The sequence below is a fragment of the Lontra canadensis genome, unplaced genomic scaffold, assembly GCF_010015895.1.
Source record: "Lontra canadensis isolate GAN:19392208 unplaced genomic scaffold, GSC_riverotter_1.0 scaffold48, whole genome shotgun sequence".
In the NCBI taxonomy this organism is placed as follows: domain Eukaryota; kingdom Metazoa; phylum Chordata; class Mammalia; order Carnivora; family Mustelidae; genus Lontra; species Lontra canadensis.
Window position 1 is genome coordinate 8,950,170 of NW_022631042.1, and position 23,563 is coordinate 8,973,732.

The 23,563-nt window shown below is 39.2% G+C and overlaps 2 protein-coding genes across 4 annotated transcripts in view; one reads left to right on the forward strand and one right to left on the reverse strand.

Annotated features, from left to right (window-relative positions):
- Positions 1–23,563, reverse strand: part of FBXL13 (F-box and leucine rich repeat protein 13) — a 236,611-nt gene that overhangs the window by 112,146 nt on the left and 100,902 nt on the right. The window lies entirely within an intron of this gene.
- Positions 770–14,141, forward strand: LRRC17 (leucine rich repeat containing 17). Its single transcript, XM_032873297.1, has 3 exons — positions 770–1,547; positions 9,445–9,600; positions 13,406–14,141. The coding sequence occupies exons 1-3, from the start codon at positions 785–787 to the stop codon at positions 13,801–13,803; spliced, it is 1,317 nt and encodes a 438-aa protein (XP_032729188.1). The 5' UTR covers positions 770–784; the 3' UTR covers positions 13,804–14,141.

Consider the following 23,563-nt stretch of genomic DNA (forward strand, 5'->3'; position numbering starts at 1 on the left):
AAATAACTAGCCTGAGGTCACATAGTTCTTTTGTTTTTAAGATTTTATTTATTTGTCAGAGAGAGAGAGAGAGAGAGAGAGAGAGTGTGTGTGTGTGTGTGTGTGTGTGTGTGTGTACAGGCAGGGGGAGCTGCAGGAAGAGGGAGAAGCAGCCTCCCCACTGAGCAGGGAGCCTGTTGCAGGACTCGATCCCAGGACTCGATCCCAGGACTCTGGGATCATGACCTAAGCTGAAGGCAGATGCTTAACTGACGGAGCCACCCAGGTGCACTATGTGACTATGTGACTGTGAGGTCACATAGTTAAGCAAGTAGGAGAGGCTTCATTCCAGCTCAGGGCCCAAACGTTTAGCCACCAAACCAGGTAAGTGGGAGGGCCCACTACACCACCGTTCAGAATGTGTCTTTATTAATTGCAATGTCTTGGCTTTAAAAAAAAAAAACTTATTGTGGCGATCATTTCACAATACATACAAATATCCAATCATCATGTGATACATCTGAAACATAATGTTATACATCAATTATACTACAATAAAATATATATAAAGAAAATAACTGTTGTTTTGTTTTGTTTTGTTTTGAAGCTGCTGTTAATGACACAACGCTCGCAATGGTTCTTCATGTATTTTTTTCTCTTGCAGCTTAGGGCCTCCCACCATACCTCAGCTGGGTCTCATCGTTCTGAACCGCATTAGTTAAGACTGCCCAAGCTTGGATCTCAAAGGAATACTTTCACTGTTCCGTCTGTCACACCAAGTAATTGGGACCCGCTGGATGTCAGGATGCGCGTGGTTACCGTGGTCGTCCTGCTCTTCTTCTGTAAAGCCGCGGAACTGCGCAAGGCAAGCCCCAGAGGCCGAGCCAATCATGGCCGGGCCGGGGGCAGCCGGAGAGGCTCCAGCCCAGTCAAACGCTACGCACCGGGCCTCCCCTGCGAAGTCTACACGTATCTCCACGAGAAATACTTAGACTGTCAAGAGAGAAAACTAGTTTACGTGCTGCCCGACTGGCCTCAGGATTTGCTGCACATGCTGTTAGCGAGAAACAAGATCCGCATATTGAAGAACAAGATGTTTTCCAAGTTTAAAAGGCTGAAGAGCCTGGATCTGCAACAGAACGAGATCTCCAAAATTGAGGGCGACGCTTTCTTTGGTTTAAATAAACTGACTACTCTCCTCCTGCAGCACAACCAGATCAAAGTCTTGACGGAGGAGGTGTTCATTTACACGCCTCTCCTGAGCTACCTGCGTCTTTACGACAACCCCTGGCACTGTACTTGCGAGATGGAAACGCTTATTTCCATGGTGCAGATTCCAAGAAACCGGAATCTGGGGAACTACGCCAAGTGCGAAAGCCCCCAAGAACTGAAAAACAAAAAACTGAGGCAGCTAAAACCTGAACAGTTATGCAGCGAAGAAGAAAGCGAACGGTTAGACCCGAGACCCCAAGTGTCCGGGAGACCCCCAGTCATCAAGCCTGAGGTGGATTCTTCTCTTTGCTACAATTACGTGTTTCCCATCCAAACGCTGGACTGCAAACGGAAAGGTTTGTAAGTTTCTTAGTTTTTCCTTTTCATGGTGGATTACAAATGCTCTTTGAATCTTAGAACCCTCCCTCCACTCTGCCGCGTGTCGCGATTCCTGGTGTCCCTTCCACCAGAGGGCTTTCCCCAGTGACAATGGAATCTACTCCAAGCTTTTTGAAGGTTCAGACTCAACGTGGTTGGTGGTCTGGGGGACAGCAGAGGGGGATAGGAGCTATGCTCAGGAAGGGTAGCCAGTTGGGTCCTACTCTTGCTAATCAGAAGCTGTGGCTGTCAAGAACCCCCTTTCTCTTAAATCACCACATAATATAATTTAGGTAAATAAGTGGGTATAAAAACACATCCAAATGCTGCCTATCTAATGTGACTTAAATCGAAAACATGGCGTGCCTCTGTGGGGAAAGTACCTCAAGGGAAATCACATGTGAAAGAGGACAGGTGGGAGCACTGTGGAGGGAGGGGAAGTGAACACATATGGTACTTCCAAGACTCTGGTCTTGAGGTTTTAATAAACGCTTGCTAACATCCTGTATCTTTATTGCTCCCTAATTAAAACCTAAAAATATTGAAAGAGCTAAGTTGGAAGCAGTTACTCCAAGAATTATGAGGCTAAGGAAATCTTCCCAGAATATTTACTACTTCCTGAAAAATCATTGCTGAGTTTTACCGCCCACACAGTCTTGGTCTGATACTAAGGAGGGTCTGCATGTGCAGAATTAATTCACAAAATAAGAAAATGGGAAATTTTAGTAATGCTCCTGACAGGCTAGTGAAGACGTTCTCAAAGTGTGGTCTGGGAACTGCTAATCCACCCTAGGATAACGTGCCATGGGACAGTGTCTGTTTCATTTCTGGCATGAATTAATGACTTATTCATAATATTCAACTAAAGCTAGATGTCATTGGGTTAGGGTCCTATCAGAACATGGTATCATTCTTTCCACTTATTTTAGGAGGTTTTGCTTTGTTTTGTTTCTTTAAGAACAAAAAGAGGGGGTTAAGAGCAACGCAGAGACTGTGGCTCCTTTCAGGGGAACCATAGGCAGGAATTTGTTGACGCTGAAGAAGCCGGCAATCTGAACCAGGAGAAAACGTGTTCATTTATCAGCAAAGAAGTGCTCAAGCCTTGGCCTCTCTCTCAGACCCAGAAGGGCACCTGGTTAGAGCACACCCAAAGCCATGGGACATGGAAAGGTGTGCTTGCTACAACACCCTGTGAAATGTGCATGAGCTGAGGCCATGGGAGAACAAGCCCAGCATCATCACCGCGGAGATGCCATTCCAGGATCCTCTGAGTTTGAGAGAAAGCGCTCATTCACTGAACACCTACTGTTCTCCCGGTACCCCCCACACATGCTGCCCACAGCTTCCAGGAAATTAGTGGGATCCCCATTTACAGCTGGGAGAAATGAAGCTCAGGAAGGGTTCTGTCATTTGGTTGAGGTCTGACAAGTAAGCAGCAAAGCGAAGATCTGAACCTTGGTCTGCCTAATCCTGCGGTCTTCCTTAATCTGATCACGCTCAAACAAAAAGCTGCCTCAACAATGGAAGCTTTAAAGAATTCCAGAGAAGTCAATATACGCTGTTTCTCTGCAGCCAGATTAGGTGGAAATTCCTTGATGTTGTTACAGTGAGTCCTTAGTGTTTCATCCTGAAGAGCATGTGTTACTCAGAGTGCCTTCATGATGCTTAGATTAAAAACTAAATTATCTATTTAAAAACCTAATACAAAGCTGCTAATCCTAGACTTGGTTTAGAAAAATTCCTCGATATAGCTGAAGCTCTCCCCTCAAGCTAAAGTTAATTTGCACCTGCTACAACAGGTGATAAAGAGAAAATACGTAGAGTTAGGTTCATTGATTATCTGAGAAAAATGCCATCAACACAAAATTAAAGATTTCTACAGCTAGATTACACCGTAAATTCAGAATAGATAATGTGGACGCATCTGGGAGGCTCAGCTGGTTAGGCATTGACTCTCAGGGTTGTGAGTTCAAGCCCCGTGTTGGTCTCCAGGCTGGGTGTGGAGCCTAGTTTAAAAGAAAAAAAAAAATTAAGTGAAGGGAAATGGCTTCCATTTTTACAGCTTGACTGCTCTTGGGCCATTTCCCTCCACAATGAGCCTAGTTCTGCCCTTGTCTTGTTTTCTCATTTTCTTTTGGCAAACGTCAACTTATAAAAACAGATACTTTTTAAATTTTTTTCTTTCCTCAACTTACTGTTGTCTAAACACGACCTTCCAGATATGCCCTATAAATTTGGGGTGCAGATAATGCCCCTTGTTTTAAAATACATATATTATTTACTGGAAACAATGTAAAGTTTCATGGAATACACATTTTATATATATAACAATACTGGACTGTCCATGAAAGGTCAAGTCAAGTTCCTCCAGATGTTAATGACTACATAAATCCGAGCATAGACCTTTTAGATTACAAAATGAAGGGTAGTTTTGTCTTTCAATATCAATATAGATTGTTTCACTATGGTTGATATAAATATTGATTCAGTTGGTTGTTTCTTTTTCATCATGGTGTATTGTTGATTCCCGTAAGTTTAAAGGCAGTGGTTGTGTCTTAAACCTCCTCCCAGGTACTGCCTAGCACAGGGCCATATGCTTTAGATGGATGATAATAACTGAGCTGCTTTCTTCGCTCCTGCAAAAGCAATAATTTAAGCAAACTTTAAAAATAAAAATACATAGAATTAAAAATCATGACTAGAATTCAAGTATGACAATCCGAATTTAATCTACTCTCATTTGCCTTATCCCATTCTAAAAATAGATAACAAATGTCAAATTCGCAGAATGCCTGCCAAACTGTAGTAATACTTTTGCTTATGTTCCACATGTTCGATCTAGAAGCCTAAGACATGCTAGTAAGAGTAGAACTAGCAGTGGCATTAATTAGTGGTATTAATTAGCTGTCAACTAAATGTTCCGTGTGCCTAAGACATAGTAGTTCACATGCATTATGTAATTTACTCCTCATAACCCTCAAAGAGCAGTATGGTACTATTACCCTTATAAAGGAGGACATTGAGGTGACAGAAGCTAAATTGCCCTTCTAAGGTCAAACAGGCAGTCCCCAGGCCATTGTGTCATCTCTTCCTTCAAGATCCTAGGCACATCTACTAACCAAGAAAAATGTAGAAAAGCTTTCTGGGTGCTTTCTCCCAGTACCTACTTTCTTCTTAGGCTCTGTATAATATACCCCGTTCAGGAAGATACACAGGAAACCCAGATTTCCCCAACATAGGAGTTGCGCCTTTCCTGGCTGACAGATGATGAGTCAGACGGTGTACATAGGGTCCCCAATATGTGCCAGTTTGACCACACAGACCTCAAAGATCACTAATTTTGCTTTAAATGTTGGACAGCAGGAAAAAGAAATAATAGCTTTATTCACTGGGGGACAGGCACTTGGCCAACAAAACTTAGTCTTTCAAAGGGAATAAATGTGAGATTAGTTGAAAGTCGTGTTTATGCCATATTGAGGTAAAGGGATTTGCCAAAACTACATGAAAGTGAGAGCTGAAAACTGCCTTTTGGCTTCACATTTACCAGAATAACTTGTAATTTTTAAGGATTCATTTTACTTCTAAGATTAGGGCCAGGGAGAATTATGCAGGTAAATTGCTCTCAGCTGTCTCTGAAGTTAATTTCACTACTAGTTTGAACAATAATTAGTAAGTTTTTATTTGTAAAATCAGAGTCATTAGTGGCTCCTTGCCTACTGCTACTGAGCCTTCAGGGCAGTTCTGACATTGCTGAAAACTAAGATAGCACACTAAATGGGAAATTACATGGAGAACATTTTCCAATTTATTCCTCAAACTCAGCAGGTTTTGGTTGGGGAGGGGTAAGGTTAGTCAAGGGTGGTAACAGAGTAAATGAAGTATTTTTTGAATGTGCACCAGGAATTTTAAGTAGCAGCAAATAACTACGTGGTGCCTGGTCTAGAAATGGGGGCATTGACCAAACTTGACTTGTGGCCTGGAGAAATTTGTATTTATTTAATCTTTTTTTTTTTTTAAGATTTTATTTATTTGACAGAGAGTGACACAGCGAGAGAGGGAACACAAGCAGGGGGAGTGGAAGAAGGAGAAGCAGGCTTCTGGCTGAGCAGGGAGCCCAAAGGGGGGCTCCATCTCAGGACCCTAGGATCATGACCTGAGCCAAAGGCAGACACTTAAGGACTGAGCCACCCCAGCGCCACTGTATTTATAAAGACACACACACTTAGCATCAATATTTGTAATTCTCATTCAAGTTTAAGATAAAAGAACTAAAAAACTGTTTTTATCCATCAGTACAACAAGTAAGATTTTTCCATATTTTTCTAAGCCATACCAGTAAAGGCTTCGGGTTGCATTTCCTGGTTTTACTTGTGGATCCTATTTTAGCCCTATTCTTAACTGCTGACAATGCCAAAGTTGGTTCTGCAATTCATAGTCCCTTTCCAGCATCCACAGGCCTGTCACATTGCTTAAGCTGGGTTTCAGGGAGTTCTCATAAACATTTTTTTCTACCCATTAATTTGTGGTTTACCCACTTCAGCTTGTCATACAGTGGTTGCTTGGGAGGTCTCTGTCATCCACCCTATGTCCAACCTAGCAGATGTGGGTTCAGCAAGCAAGTCCTGCTAAACAGCCTGTTTTTCAGAACCTACGAGATACTTGCTGTGGTGGCAAGGAAGACCTATAGTCCTTAATGGCTTTACTGGAACTTAATGAGGACTTGAGCTTTTATTCATAGTAAGATGGGAACAACTGGAGGATTCTACCATCTGGAGGATGGAAGCCATCTGGGAAAATGACATGATCTATGTTTTGACTGTATCACATGGGTTTAGGACACTTTGGGGATAATCCAGACAAGAGCTGATAGTGGCTTAGACCAATATGGTAGCAGTGGAGGTACTAAGAAGAGGTGAGATCCTGAGTATTGTGAAATAAAACTCTATTCTGCTTCTGAAAGCTTTCTAAGAAGATGCCACAGACATTTTCAATAATTATTCCAAACATTTAATGTCAAAAAATTATTTCTTTGATCTGTCTTCAGTTGTGTCCATGGTTTTTAATTATTGCTGAGATCTCCATCTCCTTGTTTACGTGTAGAACCCAAGAGAATATAGCTTTCCAGTTAGGGTCTCGATAATCATAAAGGGAGGATTACCTCACTGTTGGAACATCATAATAAGTTCAAGTCTTAAAATCTTTCACCTTTCAATATATTAGCAGACACTACCTGGGATCTCTGTCAAACAAATAAAATCTTTTATATATACATATATATGTATATATATACACATATTATATATTGTATAATAATATGTATATAATATGTATATATATAATAAAATATGTATATAATATATACATATTATATATTGGCAGACAAAATTCTAGGTCAAACAGAACCATGCCTTACCAAAGGAAAAAAGTAAGAGAACTCCCTATTTTAAAGGCATTTTTATTACAAGAGTCCTTAGTATCCTTAAATCATTAAACTCAACATTTAATTAGTTTTTATTATTTACAATGTATTATCTGTTGCTGACTATGATAAACTACCCTAGAACTTTGTGGCTTGAAACAACATTAAGTACATTACGTACATTATGTACTTTATGTACATGTACATTAAGTACATAAAGTAACATTTATTACCTCACAGTTTCTGTGGGTCAAGAAACCAGACATGGCTTGGCTGGGTCCTCTGCTTCCAGATCTTTCACAAGGCTGCCATCAGTGTATTGACCAGGACTCATACCTGTGGTTTCATCTGAAGGTTCAACTGAGAAAGACTCAGCTTCCAAGCTCATACTACCACTGGCAGAATTTAGTTTCTCAAGGGTTGTTGGACTGAGGGTCCGAGTTTCTTTTGGGCTGTTTGCCAGAGGGCACCCTTAATTTCTGGCCACATAAGCCTCTCCAGCATGACTGCTTATTTCGTCAAAGTCAGTAGAATGGAGTCTGCTGGCAAAATGAAATACTGAGTGCCATTTTAGAAGCTCTCTGCCACATATCATTGTTTATTTGGGATATATTAGGCATTGTCCTAAGCCTCCACCATGAAGGGACAAAAATGAAAGCAATCAGTAAAATGTATACATGTCTGATGGAATGACTTACCATTGAGGAAAAGCAGGAAAAGGTAGTATTAATTTTATTGCCCAGTTGAAAATTTTGAGATGTCATTTTAAATATAGAGCTAGGAAGTTCTCATGGCCACCCCAGTTATACTGACTCCACCTCACTTGTTCCCTAATTCCAACTTTACCCTTTGTCAACCTTGATAATTCTAGGGCAGATGGAACAGTATAAACGAGGCAGGAAGTTACCAGGAATAGGTGGCAGAGCATAGTGGATAGAAGTATATATTCTGAAGCTAGCATGTGTATTTATATCCTAGGGCTATGGGAAAATCGTGCCTCAGTTTCCTCATCTGTAAAATGAGAATGAATAATAAGAGTACTTAGCCCATAGTGTTCTTGTCACTTAATACTTGCACATAAATATCAAGATACTGAGATCCCATCAAGAAAGATAGAGCAAATTTAGCAATAATGAGGATGCTAAAGAAGGAACTACCAATACTATTCCATTTAGGACCATGGATTTTGAGTATTAAAAGAGGGAAAAAATAAGCCTGAGCCTTTATGAAAGTAAATATATTATGGGATAGGTCCTAAATACCAGAGGTGGTGTTGTGGTGTTTTTTATTTTTGTTTGTTTGTTTGTTTGTTTTGTTTTGTTTTGTTACTATTTAAAAAGAATTATCCACAACTATTCCGTACCAAAAAAGGGCATTATGGATAAATGGATACCACCTATTATAAGCGTATTTTACTGTAACAAGTTCAACAAATTTTATTCAGAAAGCCTTTGGACCATGTTGTTTCTCAGGTGTCAGTTAATTTGGATATTTTATTGCTTCTAATTTTCTTTTGTGGAAACAGGTGTGTGTCTCTTCAAGTTTTCACTTGCCCTACTTAAAATTAAATGAAACCTTAAAGTATTTTGTTAAAGATTAATAGAAAGGACAAATATTACACTAAAACATAATGTAAACACTATATTTTTAAAGGCATGATTTAAAGAGAAACAAATAGTAGAGACAAATTAGGTGAACCCTATTTTCCTATTCAGCTGCGAAAAAGAACCTGGACTCTTCTTCCATGAGGCTTTTTCTATAGTAGTAGTTACAACAATACTGTTGTTGTTCCTGAGGAATCCAGGCCTCTAGGAGTAGTGGCATATAAACTAAATCACAAGGGTTCTGGGAATACATGGTGATGAGGAAGCAGAGGCTACAAGTCAAGACTATGCTTTCTCAAATTGTAGCACCCAAGGAAAGCAGCAATAAGAGAGCAGCTTGAGGACCATCAAGGTGAAAAACTTTTTGTTCTTTTTTTAGGGTGGAGAGACCTGAGCTTTTTTTTGTTGACGGAAGGAATCAAAGGAGAGGGATGAAATGAAAGTATAACAAATAGGCAATAATTAATAGTGAAAACTCATAGAGTGGTGTGATTGGCTTCATTTCCTTTTAGCTTTTTTTTTTCCCCCCTAATGCTTCCCAGGTGCTTCTAACAGAGAACCAGCAGTGAACCCCAGTGCCTCACCTGATGCCTGCTGTCCTCTTAATTTCTTGCCACCACCTCAAGGACATTTCTCTGAACAACTCGGCAAGGAGTGATATCTGTTCCTCTGTGTGTGATGCACCTGGTCCACAGGGCTTTGGTGGAGTTAGCACGTTCTAAGTCTTGTTCTTTGGCTTTAGATAATTCCATTCCCCTTTAAGAGCCCACTCTTCAACCACAGGTGGAAGAGCAACAGAGAATACGGGGTGAGGGGAAACCTCAATAACCAGAATGTTACTAATTTTTCCAGAGCTGAAGAAAGTTCCAAACAACATCCCTCCAGATATTGTTAAACTTGACTTGTCATACAATAAAATCAACCAACTTCGACCCAAGGAGTTTGAAGATGTTCATGAGCTAAAAAAATTAAACCTCAGCAGCAATGGCATTGAATTCATAGATCCTGGTAAGTTCCACAGAATAGCCTTTTAAATGGGTGATGGGTATTCTTTGATTCTTTTTTCTAATGACAACATTTGTAGTAAGTGCAATTTATTTTTTTAACCTAAATAATGAAAAGGTTAAATTAAACATTATGCCTAATTTAGAACTTGTTTGGCATGCTGAAAAATATTTACCAAAATGTTGCTTTATGAAGGTTATAATATTATATATTACTAAGCAACAGTTATTCAGTTGTCCAAGTAAAAGTGTTTTTTGTAGAATAGATTTTAAAAATAAGAATATATGGTCAGTAATATGTTAAACATGTAGTAATTTTTGAAGGGAAGTTCAGATTTGTCATTTTCTTTGCTATCCATTAAATCCCAACTTGTTTAAGGCAAGACTTTAATGACTTATTTAAAGTGAACTTGAGGGGATGAGGCACCCACGTGGCTTAGTCGGTTAAGCGTCAACCTTCGCCTCAGATCATGATCCCAGGGTCCTGGGGACTGAGCCCCAGGTCCAGCTCCATGCTCAGTAGAGAACCTGCTTCTCCCTCTCCCTTGGACCCTCTCTGTGCCCCCCAACCACTCATGCTCTCTCTCTCTCTCTCTCAAATAAATAAAGTCTTTAAAAAATCAATAAATAAACTTGAGGAGTGCCTGGCTGGCTCAGTCAGTGGATTGTTGCAACTCTTGACCTCGGGTCATGAGTTCAATCCCCACATTGGGTGTAAAGATCACTAAAAAAATAAAACTTTAAACAAAGGTCTGCCTTCGGCTCAGCTCATGATCCCAGGGTCCTGGGATGGAGCCCTGCATCGGCCTCTGCTCAGGGGAGTCTGCTTCTCCCCCTGTCCCTGCCCATGTTCTCTTGCTCTCTTTCTCTCAAATGAATACATAAAAAAATAATTTTTAAAACCTTTAAAAATTAAAGTAAACTTGAAACAATCTGCTAAGCACCAAGCTCATAAATTAAGATGAAATGTGCTCAAGCCAGAGCCAGATGTATTTTATCTAATGCTAGATCCAGATTAATTCTCTTTTTCCAACCTTCAAATCTTCTCCCATTTGCTAATAAGAAAAAAACCTCTGGAGAAAACAAGCATGGGACATTATATAAACATGATGGATTTGGAAAGAACTGAGAATTACTGCCATTTAGATCTGATTTGTAACATACATGCCTTCATAGTGCTACTTCAGTTTAAAAAATCCCATCTATAAGAATTGTTTTAATACTATTAATAATGCAATGTTAATATCATAAATATTTTCAGTTCAATTGTTACTTCAGTTCAATTGTTACTGGTAACTTAATACCATGAATAGAATAGTAGGATTTTAACATTATAGAAAGTGCAAATTGAGAATGAATGTTCCGGAGCTACAAGGGCATATTTTAGTGTTAATAACATCTTTTTTAAAAATATTAAGAAATGATAATTTAAAATTTTCCCATGATGACAGCACTATGCGACACTTACATCTTGGCCTGTATAGATGGCGTAAACTTGGGGGTATCTTTGTGTTTTCCTTGCTGACACACAAGGTGAACTTGTTACCAGCGGTCTTATTCTTTTTTCTCCTTTGCTCAATTCAGTCCCAGGAAAGTATTTTCTACATTAACAAATATGTGTTGAACACCTACCAAATGTCAACCATTTTCCTGGAACAAAAAGTATCTCAGCTCTTCAATAAGTCAAAATGACCTAAAGAGGTTTTGAAATAAAAGACCTTGAGGGCGCCTGGCTGGCTCCAGTGTGCAACTCGATGTCAGTGTTGTAGAGTTCAAACCCCATGTTGAGCAGGAAGCCTACTTATTTTTTAAAAAATACTAAGATTAAAGACCTTCTTTATTTCAGGACCAATGAGATGAAACAGTGCCAAAGTAGACTTAGTTAAATGCAATGAGATTTACTGGTTTTAAAAGGTGTGAAATAACAATCTCATGAAATGCCAGACTTTGTTGCAGAAGAGAGAAAGAAGACACCCTATTGGGGTTTGAGCTCCTTTAACAAACAGGTGAAATCCACCTTTCCCAAGTACTTGAATACGTAGGGTTTAAGTAAAAACTACAGCACTTACAAAATAAAATCTAGGAATGTTCTCACATGCTTTCAGTCTGAAGGGCTGAGTTGTTTTGAGGAAAGTAAAATTTGAGATTGTTGGTTCACAGAATGTTAGCAAATAGGGGGAAAAATGCGGTGTCTTCAAAACTGTCATTGCATGGGCTAACCTTTTGCTCCTCCCCAGCCGCCTGCCTGTTCCCAACCCTCCCATCCAAGCTATTGCTTTTGCACCAAAATAGAAAGAATTCTTTTTAGAGGAAATTATGAGTTTTGTCTGAAAACAAATGATATGAAAATGGCTCATGGTATTGGTATTAGAGCACATTTTCCAAACTCAAAATAAGGGCATTGTTGTATGCCCTGGGTATTTTAAAACAGTAATGAGAAAATGCTTGAAATAGGAACAAAATATTTGAAATCAAAGTTGACCAGTAAGTTCCAGGGTTAGTTTACATCAACTGAAATAGGGATAATCTAGGTTTAGATTTCTTTTTTATTCCTGGGGGGGGGGGGAGAAAGAGGTTTTTCTTGTCTTATTTTTGTGTTATATGTTTAATATTTGTTAATTACCCACCCTCCAGCAGAATTAAATACATATGGATTCAAAGCGGATAGCTCCCATAGTTTGCCAAAACACAACCAGATGTTTTCAAAATGTTGATAAAAACTGTTTCATTTTGGACTCTACCGGGATATAATTCCCTCCCTCTAAACAGAGAAAGGGCTGTTTTCACAGCATTTTGAGTTTGCAGATATCCCAGGAACTGTCAAATCATCACCATACACATTTTTTCATTGTTTATGCACTAATGTCTTGCATTTGAAATATTTTCCTAATTCATGCTTTTTTGTGTGGCATCTTTGCAGCGAGTATTTAAAAAAATGCAGTCGAGACCAAAATACATTTTTTTAGAAAGCTAACATAAAACTGATTTTTCAAATAAAATAATGTATTCTAGTCAACTAAATCCAGGAAAAAGCTTTGTGTGAGTAAAAACATACTTCAGAATTTTGCATTTAGACATGTATATGCTGTTAGGAAAATATAATTAAAACCAGAATTTCCCAACACAGAAATTCTCCCCACAAAGGTAGCTGTGGCGGGGGGGCTTTTATTGTTGAATAAGCATCCAATTAGAATGTAATAATGCACTACACAAGAAATCTTCTAAGAAATTGCAAAGACAGAAATCTTCCCCTTTTATATAGCCAAGCAGACAACCCAACTGATACATGTTTTCAGGGTAAATAACTAGTCCTTAAGTGAGAGGACTTGACAGCATTATTTGTCATACATGGTGCCTCTCACTTTATCTGGTAATTGAGGTGACCAGTTGGCTTTATCCAGAGAAAAACAACCTCCATCTTTATATGAAGAGGTAGTTTTGCAACTGGGAAGGAGCAAGGGCCCTCAGGTCCGCAGGAAGGGGAAGATAGGGCTGCTATTGCCCTTGATGTTTACATTTCAGAGATGGCTCTCCAGTCCCTGGGAAAGGCATTCCTGGCTCGTAAAGTTGAGAGAAGCCCTAGTCTTGTAAAGGATATGTATGCATTTCAAAGAGAGTGTAAAGTACTTAAAATTGCAAGTTTTCTCAAGTAAACGCTCTGAGAAAAAGAAGAGGAGGGCAGTCTTTTTCGTCATTTTTCAACCAGGCGAATTAAGTCTCTTACTTTTTTGTATTTGTCCTGATAATACGCCCTACAGTTGGATGAGACCCAGCTACCCGTCTCGTTAATAAATATTTTCTGTTTCTAGCCGCCTTTTTAGGACTCACACATTTAGAAGAGTTAGATTTATCCAACAACAGTCTACAAAACTTTGACTATGGAGTACTAGAAGACTTGTATTTTCTGAAACTCTTATGGCTCCGAGATAATCCTTGGAGATGTGACTACAATATCCACTACCTCTACTACTGGTTAAAGCATCACTACAATGTCCACTACAACGGCCTGGAATGCAAAACGCCTGAAGAGTACAAAGGGTGGTTTGTGGGGAAATATATTCGCACTTACTTTGAAGAATGCCCCAAAGACAAGTTACCAGCGTACCCTGAAACATTTGACCAGGATACGGAAGAGGACGAATGGGAAAGAATACATAGGGATCACGCAGCAAAGAAGCAAAGCGTGAGGATCACTATACTGGGATAACTGAGAAATTGTTCTACTTCCAGCAAGTTCTGTATTTGCTCCTCCGGTGTCAGAAAACCACATGTTTACATTGGGATGAACTTTGTTGCCTGTTGACGCCGGGTTATCCAGCTAAGGGAAGGTTCCCTTTATTAGTAGGAGTATTATTATTGAGAGAATTCTAGCACTCAAGGGAATACTTTGATCCTGCTTGCCTGCCTACCTGCAGACCAGCTTTTGGTGATGATTCTGCACCAGTAAACTGCAGGAGTTGGGTCCTAATGATGGCATTGGAATTTCATAATGTCCTGTATAAATGTTTTCACTGCTTTTTGAAAATAAAAAAAAAAAAAAACTTGGTTCATTTTTATATGCCTTGTGATAGCTGCTTGTTCATACCTCAAGATCAAAATGAAAATATATGAACACTCAGTGATCATAAAATATCATTCTCTCCCCTCTGCCCCTCCCACTTTTTTTTCTTTTTTTCAGTAAGTCAGCGTGTACATAGAATAAAATTCCATCTCAGATTCCTGTGCATTCCAAAACGAGGTCCTGGTAAACCCAAATCCTCAAGTACTCTTCACTGATTCTTATAAAAAACTGTCAAGCTAGACCTGAAGGAGAATTGTCACAAGCAAATGAATAGAGAATCTGGGAATTATATTGGAGATTGGTCAGAAGACAGGACTCTGAAGAAATTGTAGATGGTGTGAAACATGAGTAATGAAGAGGTGTAAACACTAGAGGATGTGGAAATAGCATTGATTTTTTAACAGAGCTCAGACTAGAAAGCCACCTGCCAGTGGGAAGGACCTGAGCCCTTCCTGCGAAGCTAATATGTCAAGCATAAAGCAAAGGATGAAATTAGAATTCAGGGTCAAGATTGGGGATGAGGCAGAAACAAACAGGAGTCAGTGATCTCAAAAACAACCGAGTAAAGAGGGGGTGTCCCAGAGAAGCCCCAGGATTTGGGTTTGCAGGTTAAAATTAGCTCACTCGGGAAAATGGATCAGCAGAAAAAGAGGAAATACCTGGAGCCCAACCCCATCAGCTAGTGTTTTGATACAGCTATACTATCAGAAAAATTTTAAAAATGATATATACAGGGGTGCCTGGGTGGCTCAGTGGGTTAAAGCCTCTGCCTTCGGCTCAGGTCGTGATCCCAGGGTCCTGGGATCGAGCCCCGCATCGGGCTTTCTGGTCAGCGGGGAGCCTGCTTCCTCCTCTCTCTCTGCCTGCCTCTCTGCCTACTTGTGATCTCTCTCTGTCAAATAAATAAATAAAATATTTTTTAAAAAAATGATATATACATATCCTTAAAAATGCCGCTTTTTCCTTTTTATAGAAATTTCCCTTTCACACTGAGTTGAATGCATTTTAATTTTTTTTTTTTAAAGATTTTATTTATTTATTTGACAGAGAGAGATCACAAGTAGAGAGGCAGGCAGAGAGAGAGAGAGAGAGGGAAGCAGGCTCCCTGCTGAGCAGAGAGCCCGATGCGGGACTCGATCCCAGGAACCTGAGATCATGACCTGAGCCGAAGGCAGCGGCTTAACCCACTGAGCCACCCAGGCGCCCGCATTTTAATTTTTTATATCAAGGTATTCCTACAGAGTTTAGGTCTTACTTGATACCTGCACAAAGCATAAAAGATAATACACGACAAATGGTATTGTTTCGTACGCACCGACTAGATGCTAGACACTGTGCTAAAAGATCTACGTATTCTATTGCTCATTCTCACAAGATCCCTCTGAGGTAGGTAATATTATCTGCCTTTCCTAGATGAGGAATCCAAGGCTTAGAGTTTAGGTCACTTGGACAAAGTCATGGAGCAGGCAGGTGGCCGAGCCAACATTCAGGTCCATTGAAGCCTTTTCTGCTGTGCAGGAGTGCAGAACACTCTAGAAGTTACCATTGGCCATGGTTCCCTCACATCAGAACTCGCAGAATCAGACCTCAAGGGAGGAATAGGTCCCAGAAATGTTAAGCCTTTTTCTCCAAAACACCAGTGCAACTCATTTAAATCTGTATTAATACATATAGAAAACCAAGAGAATGGGAAGCTGGAAGAATTGCTGCAGCTGGTGGTTCAGGAAATGACTGGATTGTGAGGCTCTAACCACTCTGCCCATTTTACCAGTGATTTGGGTTAGGGGTGAAAATCCTCACCTTATTCACTGTGAGGTATTAAAGGCAGCTGTTAAAACGTTACTAGAGTGTTAATGTTCACCAACTCTCAGAGTAGAATATTAAGGACAGTAGACCTATTTCAGTTCTGATGGTGGAGAAAGCCTGGGTGGGAGGCTGAGGCACACAGTGCAGACACAAGGGTTCTAGAAAGAAAGGAGATGAAATCTGATTCAGAGAAAGGGATCCAGTTACTCTGATTCCATTTTTGGAGGCTAGTTGGAGATTTTATTGGTTGATTTTTCTATTCAGTGTCATCTTCCAAACCTACTGGGAAATAAAGCTCTGAAACACATTCCAATAGCAATTGATCCATGCCATCCAAAAACAAGTTAGAGTTGCTAATATCTCCCAGGACCAAAATTGAAGTACATTTTTCAAAGCTTAGGATTTGTTCCTTCTCTGTATCAGAGTTATACTTTTCAGGGAAACAGAGTTGATCAATGATAGAATGAATAATTTGGTACATCTTCTTCTGCTGATTTCTTGAGAGTTGAATAACTTGCCTTTGGACCTTCCTTCTGTTCAATAGATGATGAAGGTCAGGAGATTTAAAAAATAAGTATGTTTTGTGGTGGTCAAAAATATGATCATCCTGGGTGGCTCAGTGGGTTAAAGCCTCTGCCTTTGGCTCATGTCTTGATCCCAGGGTCCTGGAATTAAGCCTTGCATTGGGCTCTCTGCTCAGCGGGGAGCCTGCTTCCTCCTCTCTCTCTGCCTGCCTCTCTGCCTACTTGTGTTCTCTGTCAAATAAATAAATCTTTAAAAAAAAATGATCATCCTGAGATCTACATATTTGAGCATACATGTTTAAATATAATGAGTATTTATCCAAATACTTGAGTAATATTTGGATAAATACTCAAGTTCTGTTTCATTTTGTTTGTTTTAACTTTCTTACCAGTCCTCAAATTCCCTGATTTTTCTAAATTAAATAAGATTCACTGCAAGCTAAGGTCTCTTGAGTCCTAAGTCTGAGTCATCTCTGACCTAATGCCCTGTTATTTTGGAAAGATATTTAATATTAAGGAGTTCAGATTTTTCATTTACTGACCATTCATCCTCTGGAGCTTACAACGGAGATCAATTAAGTTCTGTTTCTGAAGAATCTGTTTCTCCCACTCTGGCAAATAGAAACAAGTCAGTACTGAAAATCTACTTGCCTAAATTCGATGAGACATCAAGGCTCCTTTCTACAGGAGGTGGGGGGTGTTGGTGAGAGGAGGGGAAGATGTAATCTGTGACTAACAAATCAGCATCGATGCTAGAGTGAGTAAGAACAACACGAATGGGGCAGGGAGGCTGACAAATTACTTCATAATTCTGTTCAAAACATCTCACTATTATAAGTTCTAGAAACATAAACATGCAACTACAGGGGTAGTCACAAGTCAAAACTGCTTCTGAACTGCTCTCTTGCCCATCACTGGGTGGAGAAAAATCGCAGTTAAGTGGAGCTTCTCATCCCCAATGAATCTGTTTCACTAAAGCACAACAGCACAACTCTTGAATTTAGAAATCACTTGTGTCCCCTTGCCAAATGTTTGCTGAAGTGTTTTAGCATAAACTCTGCATATTTAATTGTCACAGTATTATAGCAAGCATTTTTCTCCTCTGCCCTCATGATAACAATTTAGAGTTAATTTTACTCTGAAGTTTTTGCTGGCAAGGATTTTATACAACTCTTATAGTCATTCAACCAAATAGCTCAAATGAACAGCCAATATTTTATTTATTTATTTATTTATTTATTTATTTATTTATGTTTGACTTTATTTATTTTTTTAAATAAACATATAATGTATTTTTATCCCCAGGGGTACAGGCCTGTGAATCACCAGGTTTACACACTTCACAGCACTCACCCCAGCACATACCCTCCCCAATGTCCATAACCCCACCTCCCTCTCCCTACCCCCACCCCCAGCAACTCTCAGTTGGTTTGTCTCCCTTCCAATCCCATCTTGTTTCATTTATTCTTCTCCTATCCCCTTAACCCCCCCCCATGTTACATCTCCACTTCCTCATATCAGGGAGATCATATGATAGTTGTCTTTCTCCGATTGACTTATTTCGCTAAGCACGATACCCTCTAGTTCCATCCACGTCGTCGCAAATGGCAAGATTTCATTTCTTTTGATGGCTGCATAGTATTCCATTGTGTACATATACCACATCTTCTTTATCCATTCGTCTGTTGATGGACATCTAGGTTCTTTCCATAGTTTGGCTATTGTAGACATTGCTGCTATAAACATTCAGGTGCACGTGCCCCTTCGGATCACTACGTTTGTATCTTTAGGGTAAATACCCAGTAGTGCAATTCCTGGGTCATAGGGTAGTTCTATTTTCAACATTTTGAGGAACCTCCATGCAGTTTTCCAGAGTGGTTGCACCAGGTTGCATTCCCACCAACAGTGTAGGAGGTTCTCCTTTCTCCGCATCCTCGCCAGCATCTGTCATTTCCTGACTTGTTAATTTTAGCCATTCTGACTGGTGTGAGGTGGTATCTCATTGTGGTTTTGATTTGTATTTCCCTGATGCCGAGTGATATGGAGCACTTTTTCATGTGTCTGTTGTCCATCTGGATGTCTTCTTTGCAGAGATGTCTGTTTATGTCTTCTGCCCATTTCTTGATTGGATTATTTGTTCTTTGGGTGTTGAGTTTGCTAAGTTCTTTATAGATTTTGGACACTAGCCCTTCATCTGATATGTCGTTTGCAAATATCTTCTCCCATTCTCTCAGTTGTTTGTTAAACAGTTAACTGTTTCCTTTGCTTTGCAAAAGCTTTTGATCTTGATGAAATCCCAATAGTTCATTTTTGCCCTTGCTTCCCTTGCCTTTGGCAATGTTCCTAGGAAAACGTTGCTGCGGCTGAGGTCGAAGAGGTTGCTGCCTGTGTTCTTCTCAAGGATTTTGATGGATTCCTTTCTCACATTGAGGTCTTTCATCCATTTTGAGTCTATTTTTGTGTGTGGTGTAAGGAAATGGTCCAATTTCATTTTTCTGCATGTGGCTGTCCAATTTTCCCAACACCATTTATTGAAGAGGCTGTCTTTTTTCCACTGGACATTCTTTCCTGCTTTGTCAAAGATTAGTTGACCATAGAGTTGAGGGTCTATTTCTGGGCTCTCTATTCTGTTCCGTTGATCTATGTGTCTGTTTTTGTGCCAGTACCATGCTGTCTTGATGATGACAGTTTTGTAATAGAGCTTGAAGTCCAGAATTGTGATGCCACCAACTTTTGTTTTCTTTTTCAATATTCCTTTGGCTATTCGAGGTCTTTTCTGGATCCATATAAATTTTAGGGTTATTTGTTCTATTTCTTTGAAAAACATGGATGGTATTTTGATAGGAGTTGCTTTAAATGTGTAGATTGCTTTAGGTAGCATAGACATTTTCACAATATTTGTTCTTCCAATCCAGGAGCATGGAACAATTTTCCATTTCTTTGTGTCTTCCTCAATTTTTTTCATGAGTACTTTATAGTTTTCTGAGTATAGATTCTTAGCCTCTTTGGTTAGGTTTATTCCTAGGTATCTTATAGTTTTGGGTGCAATTGTAAATGGGATTGACTCCTTAATTTCTCTTTCTTCTGTCTTGTTGTTGGTGTAGAGAAATGCAACTGATTTCTGTGCATTGATTTTATATCCTGACACTTTCCTGAATTCCTGTACAAGTTCTAGCAGTTTGGGAGTGGAGTCTTTTGGGTTTTCCACATATAGTATCATATAATCTGCGAAGAGTGATAGTTTGACTTCTTCTTTGCTGATATGAATGCCTTTAATTTCCTTTTGTTGTCTGATTGCTGAGGCTAGGACTTCTAGTACTATGTTGAATAGCAGTGGTGATAATGGACATCCCTGCTGTGTTCCTGACCTGAGTGGAAAAGCTTTCAGTTTTTCTCCATTGAGAATGATATTTGCGGTGGGTTTTTCATAGATGGCTTTGATAATATTGAGGTATGTGCCCTCTATCCCTACACTTTGAAGAGTTTTGATCAGGAAGGGATGCTGTACTTTGTCAAATGCTTTTTCAGCATCTATTGAGAGTATCATATGGTTCTTGTTCTTTCTTTTATTAATGTGTTGTATCACATTGATTGATTTGTGGATGTTGAACCAAACTTGCAGCCCTGGAATAAATCCCACTTGGTCGTGGTGAATAATCCTTTTAATGTACTGTTGAATCCTATTGGCTAGTATTTTGGTGAGAATTTTTGCATCTGTGTTCATCAAGGATATTGGTCTGTAGTTCTCTTTTTTGATGGGATCCTTGTCTGGTTTTGGGATCAAGGAGATGCTGGCCTCATAAAATGAGTTTGGAAGTTTCCCTTCCATTTCTATTTTTTGGAATAGTTTCAGGAGAATAGGAATTAGTTCTTCTTTAAATGTTTGGTAGAATTTCCCTGGGAAGCCGTCTGGCCCTGGGCTTTTGTTTGTTTGGAGATTTTTGATGACTGTTTCAATCTCCTTACTGGTTATGGGTCTGTTCAGGTTTTCTATTTTTTCCTGGTTCAGTTTTGGTAGGTTATAGGTCTCTAGGAATGCATCCATTTCTTCCAGATTGTCAAATTTGTTGGCATAGAGTTGCTCATAGTATATTCTTATAATTGTCTGTATTTCTTTGGTGTTAGTTGTGATCTCTCCTCTTTCATTCAAGATTTTATTTATTTGGGTCCTTTCTCTTTTCTTTTTGATGAGTCTGGCCAGGGTTTTATCAATCTTATTAATTCTTTCAAAGAACCAGCTCCTAGTTTTGTTGATTTGTTCTATTGTTTTTTTGGTTTCTATTTCATTGATTTCTGCTCTGATCTTTATGATTTCTCTTCTCCTGCTGGGTTTAAGGTTTCTTTCTTGTTCTTTCTCCAGCTCCTTTAGGTGTAGGGTTAGGTTGTGTACTTGACCTTTCTTGTTTCTTGAGAAAGGCTTGTACCACTATATATTTTCCTCTCAGGACTGCCTTTGTTGTGTCCCACAGATTTTGAACTGTTGTGTTTTCCTTACCATTTCTTTCCATGAATTTTTTCAATTCTTCTTTAATTTCCTGGTTGACCCATTCATTCTTTAGAAGGATGCTGTTTAGTCTCCATGTATTTGGGTTCTTTCCAAATTTCCTCTTGTGATTGAGTTCTAGCTTCAGAGCATTGTGGTCTGAAAATAGGCAGGGAATGATCCCAATCTTTTGATACCGGTTGAGACCTGATTTAGGACCAAGGATGTGATCTATTCTGGAGAATGTTCCATGTGCACTAGAGAAGAATGTGTATTCTGTTGCTTTGGGATGAAATGTTCTGAATATATCTGTGATGTCCATCTGGTCCAGTGTGCCATTTAAGGCCTTTATTTCCTTGTTGATCTTTTGCTTGGATGATCTGTCCATTTCAGTGAGGGGAATGTTAAAGTCCCTTACTATTATTGTATTATTGTTGATGTGTTTCTTTGATTTTGTTATTAATTGGTTTATATAGTTGGCTGCTCCCACATTAGGGGCATAGATATTTAAAATTGTTAGATCTTCTTGTTGGACAGACCCTTTGAGTATGATATAGTGTCCTTCCTCATCTCTTATTATAGTCTTTGGCTTAAAATCTATTTGATCTGATATAAGGATTGCCACCCCAGCTTTCTTCTGATGTCCATTAGCATGGTAAATTGTTTTCCACCCCCTCACTTTAAATCTGGAGGTGTCTTCGGGTATAAAATGAGTTTCTTGTAGGCAACATATAGATGGGTTTTGGTTTTTTATCTGATTTATCTGATTTATTTATCTGATTTTATCTGGTTTATTCTGATACCCTGTGTCTTTTGTTTGGGGCATTTACATTCAGGGTAAATATTGAGAGATATGAATTTAGTGCCATTGTATTGCCTGTAAGGTGACTGTTACTATATATTGTCTCTGTTCCTTTCTGATCTACTACTTTTAGGCTCTCTCTTTGCTTAGAGGACTCCTTTCAATATTTCCTGTAGAGCTGGTTTGGTGTTTGCAAATTCTTTCAGTTTTTGTTTGTCCTGGAAGCTTTTTATCTCTCCCTCTATTTTCAATGATAGCCTAGCTGGATATAGTATTCTTGGCTACATGTTTTTCCCGTTTAGTGCTCTGAATATATCATCCCAGCTCTTTCTGGCCTGCCTGGTCTCTGTGGATAAGTCTGATGCCAATCTACTATTTTTACCATTGTATGTTACAGACTTCTTTTCCCAGGCTGCTTTCAGGATGTTCTCTTTGTCACTACGACTTGTAAATTTTACTATTAGGTGACGGGGTGTGGACCTATTCTTGTTGATTTTGAGAGGGGTTCTCTGCACCTCCTGGATTTTGATGTTGTTCCCTTTGCCATATTAGGGAAATTCTCTCCAATAATTCTCTCCAATATACCTTCTGCTCCCTTCTCTCTTTCTTCTTCTTCTGGTATCCCAATTAATCTAATGTTGTTTCGTCTTATGGTGTCACTTATCTCTCGAATTCTCCCCTCGTGGTCCAGTAGCTGTTTGTCCCTCTTTTGCTCAGTTTCTTTATTCTCTGTCATTTGGTCTTCTATATCACTAATTCTTTCTTCTGCCTCATTTATCTTAGCAGTGAGAGCCTCCAGTTTTTATTGTACCTCATTAATAGCTTTTTTTATTTCAACTTGGTTAGATTTTAGTTCTTTTATTTCTCCAGAGAGGGCTTTTATATCTCCCGAGAGGGTTTCTCTAATATCTTCCATGCCTTTTTCGAGCCCAGCTAGAACCTTGAGAATCATCATTCTGAACTCTAGATCTGACATATTACCAATGTCTGTATTGATTAGGTCCCAAGCCTTTGGTACTGCCTCTTGTTCTTTATTTTGTGGTGAATTTTTCCGCCTTGTCATTTTGTCCAGATAAGAGTATATGAAGGAGCAAGTAAAATACTAAAAGGGTGGTATTTATTTATTTTTGACAGGCAGAGATCACAAGTAGGCAGAGAGGCAGGCAGAGAGAGAGGAGGGGTGAGACTGAGCAGAGAGCCTGATGCCCAGGATGCTGGGATCATGACCTGAGCCAAAGGCAGAGGCTTTAACCCACTGAGCCACCCAGGAGCCCCAATGATCAGCCAATGTTTATCTTCAGGGTAACAATCAGAATGTCAAACTTCTTGCCAATAAAATGTATAATTTTATATACAATTATAATTAATAATAATATGATTTTATAATCAATAGATTGATTAACCTTAGCTGTTGGGAAAAAATTGAAAAGATGAAACATCACTGAGATTGGGTTTTTATCTTTGATACATTCAGGGTAGTTGGATTTAAAACTGATTTCATTAAATACTCTTTAGCAAATTAAAATATAAAGATAAGATAGGTATTACATTTCCTTCCTTAGAATGTCAAGTTCTACACAGGCTTGCGTGTTTAATTTTTTCCATGATAAAGACTTTGGTACTAAGAAATACAGAATTACACTTCTAGATAAATATGAATTTATTTATTTATTTATTTATTTATTTATTTATTTATTTTAGAGCAAGAGGAGGTAGGAGGGAGGAGGGAGGAAGAGAGTGAAAATCTTAAATAGGATCCACACCCAGCATGGAGCCCAACATAGGGTTTGA